This window comes from Miniopterus natalensis, chromosome 9 (assembly GCF_054644295.1).
Source record: "Miniopterus natalensis isolate mMinNat1 chromosome 9, mMinNat1.hap1, whole genome shotgun sequence".
Taxonomy (NCBI): Eukaryota; Metazoa; Chordata; class Mammalia; order Chiroptera; family Miniopteridae; genus Miniopterus; species Miniopterus natalensis.
This window is the reverse complement of record NC_142089.1, coordinates 69,881,026-69,892,114: the sequence shown is the minus strand read 5'-3', so window position 1 is coordinate 69,892,114 and position 11,089 is coordinate 69,881,026. Positions and strand designations below refer to the sequence as shown.

At 35.1% G+C, this 11,089-nt stretch overlaps 1 protein-coding gene across 4 annotated transcripts in view; it reads left to right on the top strand.

Moving 5' to 3' along the window:
* HIVEP1 (HIVEP zinc finger 1) overlaps positions 1–11,089 on the top strand; it is a 130,217-nt gene that overhangs the window by 99,751 nt on the left and 19,377 nt on the right. For all 4 annotated transcript variants that reach the window (XM_016204173.2, XM_016204170.2, XM_087820640.1 and 1 more), the window contains exons 5-7: positions 1,442–1,575; positions 2,300–2,475; positions 6,722–6,823. In XM_016204173.2, coding sequence (XP_016059659.2) covers positions 1,442–1,575; positions 2,300–2,475; positions 6,722–6,823 — 412 coding nt within the window. The remainder of the gene's footprint in view (positions 1–1,441; positions 1,576–2,299; positions 2,476–6,721; positions 6,824–11,089) is intronic.

Genomic DNA, 11,089 nt, shown 5'->3' with positions numbered 1-11,089 from the left:
AATGCTGTGGAGTGTCCAAGGATATGAAGACTAAGGAAATGACAAGGATTTTAGCATTTAACTCATTGGTAATGTAAATAGAAACCAGATTGGATAGTAATAAAGTGAGCAAAGGATAAGGGGGAATTTGGCATTGAAAAGAAGGTAAGACATCCTCTTAAAGGTATAAAGTCAAGGAAAGGTGTGTTTATATTGCAAGTAGAGGGGAACCTGATGTGTTTGCCAGGAAAAGAAAAGGAGACGGTTGATTTTTACCTGTCAGGTCAGTGGCATTACCTCTGCATACTGCCTTTTTGAGAAACTCAGGCCAGCAGCTTTTTTTTATTTCTGACTTTGTAAGGACAGGGGCTTCCCAGGGTCCCCTTTCTGAAACCTCAGAGGTCCTCCATCCGTGATGCACACAGCCTCTTATCACTTACTATTGAGTCCTCTTGGTTCGATAGCTGTCTACACGGTGATGTAATTTTTAAAGGTTTGTAACAAAGAGGCCCGTGATTAGAAATGTTGTGCCTTGTGTTGGAGTTGGCCAAGGGAATGGAGTTTAAGCCTTTGCTGTTAACACTTGACCTTGAACAAGTGACTTAACCCAGAGAGTGTCCTTCCTCACTGGGATGTAATCTGCTTGTCTGCCTTCCTCACAGATAGAGTGGAATGGGCTGAGGCCTGAGGACACTTGTGAATGGGGCGGTTGTGTAAGAGTCACAGATAAGATGGTGTTACCATGTTTCTATGGAAGAGCATACAGTGTAATCATTTTGAGTTCATTGCCTTTTTCTAGACACTTAATTTTTATCAGGCCCAAACCCAGCTTCTGACCTGACCTGTATCTGTATCTCACAGTTCTCAGTATTCGGGAATTTTGGAGAAGATACAAGAGGAAACATGAGTGTGGTTTAAAGCGATGGGAGACAGGGAGAAAAAAATCCTGGGAAATGGGGCTTGTGCTTTAACTTAGCAGTTCACTGAACTGAAGGGGATTTGGTCATGTTGCTCAGGAGCATGAGACATTATTATACCAAAGGGGTAACTAGCTCTTTGCCATCTCCAAAGAATAGACTCTTTGAGAAATACACTTACATTGCATTATGAGTGGTTGTTTAGATGTAAGAAAAAATATTTAGTCTGTTTTAAAAAGTTCCTATTAAACTCACCAAGTACCAGGGTGGGAGGTTGCAAAGCCTTCATTTGGGGGCATCAATGGACTGTGGTGGGATTTTAAAAGAGCTTAAGATTTATCAGTTTGCTGTGGTTTACACAGATAAAGATAAGGGAGGAGATAAAGCAAATGACCTTGAACCTGTTACTTCCTTGAAATGCGTTTCATGAAATTAACTATGTGCACTGTGCTCTGCCGTGTTTATTTTCCAAGTGAAACTTTAGCATGTTTGTGTTTTCAGTTTTATTAAATTAGTTTCTCTTTTTTTTTTTTTTCTCCTTTCAGAGAGCATTAGGTAATCAAAAGTCCACAGTAGTTGAATTCAGCAATAAAGATGCCTCTGAAATTAACAGTGAGCAAGATAAAGAAAATTCCTTAATCAAAACTGAACCAAGAAGAATTAAAATATTTGATGGAGGGCAAGTACAAATTTTACTTTTTAAATGTACATTTAAACTTACTTTTTAAATGTACATTTGCTTTCATGTGAATGAAGACTTATCAGTGCCAGTTTTACATAAATATTGCAAGGTTTCTCAGTTTATTAACAGAATCTTCGTAGCAAAATACATATTTAGTATTATGTTAAATAATTCCATTGTGTTCAAGGAAATATTAACTATTTAGGAAACATTATAGGTACCAGTAGGCAGCTAAGAACAAAGTTTTCAGAGTGAATCTTGAGTTTCACATTAATTTGTAATAAGGAATGAAATTGGAAAACCTGCTGTAAGAGAGATGAACTCATTCCCTATTTGATGTCTTTGTGTATTTGGTTATGAGAAAACCAAAATGTAAAAGCCAGTTGTAGTTATTGTGAACCTCAGAAATATTTCAGTATTTATAGTTGTGATTGAATTTAACAACAAAGAAAACTTTTAAACCCAGTGACTTAAAAGAGGAGGTATTTTAAAATTAAACCTCATGTTGAATAAGATGGTTTGGTTAGAATTAGCTATTAGAATATTAAGTGTTGATGTGAAAAGCTGGAATATTCTCTTACTTGTATGTGCATAAAATTTATATTGATTGAGTCTAAAAATTTTGCCTTGTTTTAATTTTTAGGTTGAATTTTAATCATCAGTATTTTCTCAGAGACATTAGTATCCAATTTCCGTATTCATTTTTCTTTCTTTAAATTAGATATAAATCAAATGAAGAATATGTATATGTCCGAGGCAGGGGAAGAGGAAAGTACATTTGTGAAGAATGTGGAATACGTTGTAAGAAACCTAGTATGTTAAAGAAACACATACGAACCCACACAGATGTCCGCCCCTACCACTGCACTTACTGTAACTTCTCCTTTAAGACGAAAGGTATGAGATGACATCGCTTCCTTGGCCTTTTTATATGCATTGAGTTCCTAGCACTAAGACGCAACTTTATATATTCTTTGACCAATGATGCAGTAGCTTAAATAGACTAATATAAATTACATCTTGTCAACATTTTAGCATTTTATCCTGTTTCTGAACCTCTTGGGAAAAAAGTTTTTAATTACATGCTTTTAAAATATTTCTAACAAATATAACATTTTAAAAGGAGCTACTGCCTTTTATTTTACTTCCCAAATTACGATTGCATGACATGATGACCAAGACATTTTCAAAAATACTTAATTTGGGACTGAAGGAGAAAAATAAACTTTCATGATTACTTAGGTGTTAAAAGATTGGAAAAAATTTAAAATAATGGCCAGTAAACTTACGATTACATTCATGTTTTATTATCTAATTTTAGGCATGCAGCCATTTCTTTTTCTATTTCATGATTTTTTTAACCCAAATTCCGTGGAATTCTAGCTTCAAAAATTTTCTAACTTTTATGCTATTTAATATTTATAGAACTTAGAACTATTCATTAAAATTATATAGTACTCTTTCTATATTCTTTATACAGCGTGGGGCAAAAGTAAGTTTACAGTTATGAGTACCCAAAATAGTTTATTCTTGTATTGTTATTAATTATAGTATTATGTATGTTACTTAAATTGTAAGTCTTTATTATAGTCAAGGTAATTTTACCCTCTACAAATTTTCTGTTGCATATACTATAAAATGTTTACTTTCCCCATTAGGCCCCTTGTTCATAAATCATTATATGAAAATTTGTTACTTGAAATTTTAATTTTATAACACCCTTTAAAAAGTAAGAATCTTTCCAAAATAATGCAATTATAAAATTATCTTTCTGAAAGGATTATTTCTGTAAAAAATATTTAATTGGTCATTTTTTACAGAATATATATTTTTTTGAGTTAGCATTTGCTTTACTTTCTTATTGGTTGTCTCTGCAGCTTGTCTTAAAGATTGATCAACTCTTCAGCAAAATTTATTCCATTGTTTGGCCAGCATCTATTGCCACTTATGGAGAGTTATAATATACAGCACCTAAGTAGCTTCAAAGTAATTCTTCTTAAATATCAATAGTATCTGAAATAATAATGATAAAAACAACAACTCTTCTTCAGATAGCCTTGAATATTTCTAAAAAGTTTCAAGAGATTATGAGGAGTTGGGAGAAACAGTCATTCTGTAGTCCTTTGATTGTGATGTAGACCCTCCTGGGAGTGAAGGGTGGATTTCAGGATGATTTTCCTGGTCTTGGGTGAAGGCTTTGATAGGATAAAATGCTTTGTATTGCTTTTTCCCCCCACTGGTTTTAATTCTGTGATTAAGAAACATCTATTAATTTCTGTTATTAGACCAGGACACTAGTAATAGGCCAGCATAACTAATAAAAGATTACCAAGTACGGAGTGATTTTACCAAATAAAGAGAATCAAGGTATATGAAATGGGTATTTCTCAATAGGAAGGAAAGGAATCAGGATATTAAAAAATTTTCTTATAAAATAAGGGCAAGAAAGGAAGGAAAACTTAGATGTGGAAAACCAAATGAGACTACAGAGATGAACCACCAAGTATTAAACTTAGTGAAATAACTCAAAACAACATCATGTAAAATTTTAGATAAAGTTTATTCAGTGGTGGACAGAGCATAACGACCCCTGGAAAGTGGATGTTAGCAGTTTTCATGTCTTTCTTTAATATGCTACATATCTGAATTCACATTACATTTTTTGTTTTGTCAGATAATTCATAGGAGTTACGTGATAATTATTTATTTGAAGAAAGCTTCCCTAGCTAAGGTGACTGGTAAAGAAAATACTAGAAATTCAATATTTCCCTATTTTTGGCATGACAGTTCTCTTTTTTTATGGTCAGCTTCCCTTGTAGCAGTCTAGCTTTTGTAAATATATGTAAAAGAGATGCCGTAGTACCTTTTAAAGGTAGCAAATAATAATAGACTTGTTTTATATTAGGTTGTAGATTTTCCCCTACCCTCATTTACTTTGTTTTCCTAGCCAGTTCAACTCTACTACTTATTGAATATGTCTGGTTATTAAATGAAAGTAATAGTGATGTAATGGCATGAGATATATATATATATGTGCAAAGATAGCAGATTACTACCAAGGGAATGATCTGTAGTGCTAGCAATTGATGCTTCTGGTGGTAATGCTTGTAAGTCTTTACTTCATCGTTTGTGCTCTTAGTTTATTTTATGAGTACATTTTCAAAATAACTGATTTGTTTTCACTATTCTGCTTTAAAGGTCAATCAGCAGGAAATATACAGTGAGCTTGCATCTGTAGGATTTAGTCCCATGTATATTCATAGAAAGCTAGACTCTATTTGTAGCTATAGGAAACAAAATCCCTCATGCTTTCCAGAGGATTTAGATTAATGCTTATTAAATCTGTTGAAAATTTTATCTGTTAAATTAATGCACAAAGTTTATAGCATTGCTAGGGGATATTTGCATTTTAATATGCAGATTTAAATGCAAATTGTTTTGTTTATTTTAAATTATTTAAGAAGTTGGTTAGTAGTATTAGCTCAAGTTATGAGAAAATTTGCTTATTAAAAACTTATATTCCCAAATATGCCTAGTACAATTTATACGTTAACTTTTTAGAAAGGAAATAACCTTCTTTGATAAGGAACAAAAGCATTTTGAAAGGAAGTTATTAGTGGACCTTGTATTTGGGTAATATTGTTATTATACTATAAAGTATTTTGACTTATAAATGGAAATTTCAGCTAATTATCATGGCCAAACCATTTTTTATAACTTTTTAATGTGAAAATTCTAAAGCATACAGAAAAGTAGAGATTTGTATAATAAATACTGATGTACCCATCATTTAAAAATAATTATTTTTTGCCATATTTGCTTTGTATTTTATTTCTTAAGTGTATTTTAAGTAAAGGTCAGACATGGCCAAGCTGTTTAAGCCAAGTGTCATCTCTAGAATCATAAAGGGTGGGGTTTGATGAATCCTAGACATTGTCTAGCCTGGGCACCCCCCTATACTTGAACCCCTGAAGCACTAAGCTATGGGATGCTGTGCATACTATTTAGTGCAGGAATTGGCTTGAACAAATATTACCATTTCCATGGGCTTAGTGCATTTTTAGTGGAATCGAGGCTCTGTAAATATAGCAATTTTGCAGGTCTTCACCTACTGCAGGCCTAAAATCTAGGTCAATGATTCAGACGTTTTTAACTCCTCTAAAGACTTATTCTCAAATACTGATTTGCCCTGCTCACCAAATTCAATATTTAGATTTTATTTATTTTCTCAAAGGAGATGATTTTCCCTTGTTGGCAATATTTTTTGTGTGTGGCATTCTGCTCAGTATCCCAGAGGAATCCGAGCTCTCCCCCTGCACCCTGCATTTGTGATCCCTTGGGGGCAAGCATGCCCAGTGGTTCCCACTTAACCTGGTAATGCTTACAGAGGTCCGTGCACCAGCTGCCAGCAAAACACACCTTCAGAGATACTATTCTGAGGCATGTAGTCAATATGGTGAAATGAAATTAATAGAGGGAATTTCTGCTTAGGTTCCAAACACACAGAATTGCTGTTTATAATGGAACAACAACCAAATACAGATTTTAATTGTCAGGCTCAAAATTGCAAAAGGCTCAATCCCAGATTCCAAAAGTAAAAAAGAAACTCCAAGATAGCATGATGAACATTACTTTTTTAAAAAAGTCCATAGGGAAATCAAAGCCAGACATATGCCTACAGACTTAGGTTTTAATGCTGATGCTGAAGTGGAGTCCAAGGCCTTTGAAATAAGCCTGACTTTCCTGCCCAGAGACTGTGGACCATGTCGGGGAAAAGCAACCTGCTAGAAAGCAAAACCTTATACCCTGTGCCATGTAAAAAAACTGAAAACACAAAATGTGATCCAGAATCAGTGGTATGGAACCATTAAGGTCCCAGACAGAAGCAATTTGGGAAATTGACCCAAAGTAGACATTATCAAAGTAAAAGAGTCAGATTTGAAAAAGAGAAACTATTACTAATAAATAACAAGGTTTCTGCGACATATAGATACCAATATTTTCCTTTTCCAAGTTTTAGTCGTTGGAATTGTATAACCACATTCTATACTTTCACTTAAAATAGGATGGAATTTGCCAGTTTTGACAAATGCAATAGCAAAATAATACTATGTAAGCTTAGTAAACATTCTTTTCCCTTAAGGAAATCTGACAAAACACATGAAGTCCAAGACACATAGCAAGAAATGTGTGGATTTAGGCGTCTCAGTAGGTTTAATAGATGAACAAGATACAGAAGAATCAGGTAAGGCTTTATTCCATATTTTTCATAAATGCTATTTATAATGTACTATTTTTTTGCATCCATACTCTTCTTTCCATTCCCACTGGTACTGCTTAGTTTCTGTTGTCATTACCTCTTATACTATGCAATGCACTCCTCAGTTTGCTCATCTCTAATTTGTCTTCCTGCCTGTCCATCTGTCGCACTGATGTTCAGTTAATCTTCCTGAAGCATGTGTCTCATAGACTCCTCCTGTGCTCTAAGTCTCTATTGGTTTCCATTTGCCTAGCAGATGAAATAGGAACCACTTGACCTTACATCCTCAGGGGCCTTCTTCACCCTTATTTCTCCTTCCTTTTACCTGCACTGATGCCTGAATTCCCTGCTTACCTGACATTGACCCAGCTCTCTACTTACACAGCCCTCCCTGAAGGCCCTGCCCTCACTCCCCACGCAAACCTGGCCCCCAGTCTGCATTGGTCAGTCTTTCAAGATCTGCTCATATCCACCGCCACCATGAAGCCTTCTCTGATTTCCCCTTCACGCACTACCTGCGGGAATCAAGTTGCCCCTTCTCTGAACTGCTGTAGTATTTTAGTGTTCCATCTGAAAGTATGGAATCCTTTTCTGCCTTATGTTGTGATCACGCACAGCTCACCTTACCTCCCATTGAAACTCTTGAGCACATCCTGAGCAGAATCGGTTCCTGGACATCAGCCCTTGCTTCGCCCACAGCCGCCAGCAGAGTGCCTGGCACCTAGTAGCTGCTCCAGAAATACTTGTGGAAGAAAACATTTGTTTGCTCCCCAAAGTGTTTGCTCTTTTGAAAAAGTTAACCAGTTGCATTCTTAACAATGTTAACTCAACAAATAAAAGGATTTATCTTTAATCAATTTTGAGGAAAAGTAAACCTGATAATCTGTTCTGACCAATCAGAGAATAGAATTATCCTCTTCTAGACATTTTTTTTAAACCCAAGAATTTATCAACAAAAGAATAAAGTTGTCCTACTGGTTTTTTGAAAAATACCCTAAATTAAACATTTACCTGCTTGCTTGTTTTATTTAATATTCATTAGTTTGGTGTAGATAAAATTTCCAAAGAAAAAAAGGTAAGGACATCATTGAAAATACAGGTAAAAAAATAAATGCATCTAATTCCACCTATCAGTAACATACTAAGTGAATCAATCTGAATTTATTTCTAAATATGCTAGACGTGGCTCACGTCTTAAGTGGGACAGTTGATATGACTTATTATTGTAAGCATGGGAAAAGACTGCCTTTAACCCTTTGTGGGGAATAAACTGATGTATTCTTAATAGAAGAAAATGATAATCATAACAAATTTAAGACGATACGGAGCTTTTTAGTGGTTTATATACAATTTGATGTTTTGATATGTATCGGGGATGACAAAATTAGGATTTAAAAATACCCTTTTATTGTGTACCTTTTTTGTCCTAGGAACATACTTATTGAAAGCTGATTTTTTTACAGTTTTATGGAAATATAACTGACATATATCACTATATAAGGTTAAAATATGCAGCATAATGCTATAATGTATATATATATTTTAGTGAAATGATCACAATAAGTTTAGTGAGCTGAGCATTCATCAACTCTTACAGATACAATAAAAAGAGAAAGCAAAAATCTCAACAACTTTCATATGTACCATATAGCACTATCAACTATAGTTACCATGTTGTACATTATTACATCCCTAGTGCTTATTTTATAATGGAACTTTGTACCTTTTGGCCACCTTTCTCCAATTCCTTCTCTCCTCACCCCCTGCCTCTGGTAACCACAAATCTGATCTCTTTTTCTATGGTTTTTATTTTGGGGGAGCAGGTTGTTTCTATATTTGGGTTTTTTGTTTATTTTTTTAGATTCCACATATAAAAGCTAATTTTTTAATTGCTAGGAATGTAATTCTCTGTCAGTGTCTTTGTTTAATTCTGTGTCAGTGTCCTTTGTCAGTGTCTCTATTATGTTGAGCAATTCAGAAATAAAAAGCTAGAAAAAATGAGTAACAGTTTCATCAAGTATCTATTACCCACAGGCTAGAAAAGGCATAAAGTAAAGGTTGCAATATGAAATACTGATGTCTGAAAACATGTAAGTGTGAAAGGTCTTATTATTATAATATATCCTCTTACATGTTTTACTTCTTCAAGAAGAGGGATCTTATAAAGAATTAACAAAAGTGTCTGTAGAGTCCTCTCAGTTGTTCAGGAAGGCAGTACTTATATCCCAAATTTGCATAGGATAATTAAGTATGGTTTTCGTGAATTATCATTTATTGTTTAGGTGGATTTCTAGAGCTATCCATTCATTTTTGTATTTCTCATCTCCATCCAGAAGCACTTTATGCAAGTCTTTGATTATAATGCAAACTTATAGCCTAACTCCCTCTTCAGATTAGACCTAATAAAACTAGTTAGTTTTACATGTTTTTCTCTCAGTTTAATTTTTTGTATTACTGTATTTGTTTGTAGTATACTCAAAGTTATTTTACGGTTTTTATTGAATAGTAAATTACAGCATATGGGTGGATTTTGCCAAATGCTATGTAATAGAGGCCTAATAATTCTTTATTAATATGCCAACAAAATATATTCTACTTTTGCTTTATGATAGGCTTGAGATGTAAGTATAAAGGTAGTACACATTTGTTTTATTTTTTTAAAAATATGTTTTTAATGACTTTAGAGCAAGGAAGGGAGAGGGAGAGAAAGGGGGGTAGAAACATTAATAATGAGAGAGTCATTGATCGGCTCCCTCCTGCATGCCTCCGACTGGGAATCGAGCCCAAAACCCGGACATGTGCCCTGACCGGGAATCGAACCAAGATCTCCTGGTTCATGGGTCGACGTTCAACTGCTGAGACTCGCCAGCCAGGCCACATTTGTTGTTTGATTTACTTATTTATTGTTTTGTTCAAAATATTACAGATGTCCCTTTTTCTCCCCATTGACCCCTTCCATCCCGCCCCACCCCCCTCCCCAGTCCCTCTCACCACCATTGTCCATGTCCTTGGGTTGTGCATATATGCATATAAATTCTTTGGTTAATCTCTCTCCCTTCACCCACCCACCCTCCTCTGTCCCTCTGAGATTTGTCAGTCTGATCCATGCTTCCATGTGATCGAATCTATTCTGTTCATCTATTAAGTTCTTTAGATTCCACATATAAGTGAGATCATGTGATGTTTGTCTTTTTCTGCTTGGCCTATTTCACTTAGCATAATACTCTCCAGGTCCATTCATACTGTCCCGAAGGGTAGAAGATCCTTCTTCTTTACAGCTGCATAGTATTCAATGGTGTAAATGTCCCACAGCTTTTTTATCCACTCAGCTACTGATGGGCACCTAGGCTGTTTCCAGATCTTAGCTATTGTAAATTGCTCTGCTATGGACACAGGGGTGCATATATTCTTTTTGGTTAGTGTTTCAGGATTCTTAGGATATATTCCTAGGAGTGGGATCACTGGGTCAAAAGGCAGCTCCATTTTTAATTTTTTGAGGAACCTCCATACTGTTTTCCACAGTGGCCGCACCAGTCTGCATTCCCACAGCAGCGTAGGAGGGTTCCCCTTGCTCCATACCTTCGCCAGCACAGATGTTCTTGTTTTCCTTTTATTCTCTTTTGTGCTTTTAAAAAATATTTTTGGTTCTTTTAAATACAAAAAGATTACAAAGACTTTTATTACATGCACCCCTGTCCTCACACCAGAGTTGATGATTGTACAGGGAGGGGCGAGAGGAGGTTTACATTTGTGAGTACATGAAACAGTTTATTCTTGTATTATTACTTATTAATTGTATTATTTTCTATACGAACAACCTCCTTTTGCCCCACCCTATAAATATTTTTTCACATTTGTTTCAAATCTTTTTCACAAGTTCCATGAATGTTTGTAAAAACAAGCTGAGTAAGTTGTTACGCATCAGGTTTCGTTTTCCGCACCCATCACTGGCCATCATCCCCCCCCCAGAGGGAACCGCCAACTGCGTTTAAGGCTTTTCCTTTCAGTTCCGTGTGTGTGTGTGTGTGTGTTCATTTTTAAATTTGCGTAAACAGTACCACATTGTATGCAGATACCTAGAGAGTTAACTTTTTTTTTAATTTTAAATTGTTCTCCAGAAGAAACTTCCCATTTCTGCGCATCCTAAGCTATACCTGATATTGTAAGAATTTAAATTTTTCGCCAATCTGATGAATGATGGTTTGCCGTCTTTATTTGTGTGGGTTTTTTTTTATCACTATCCTAAGGTTG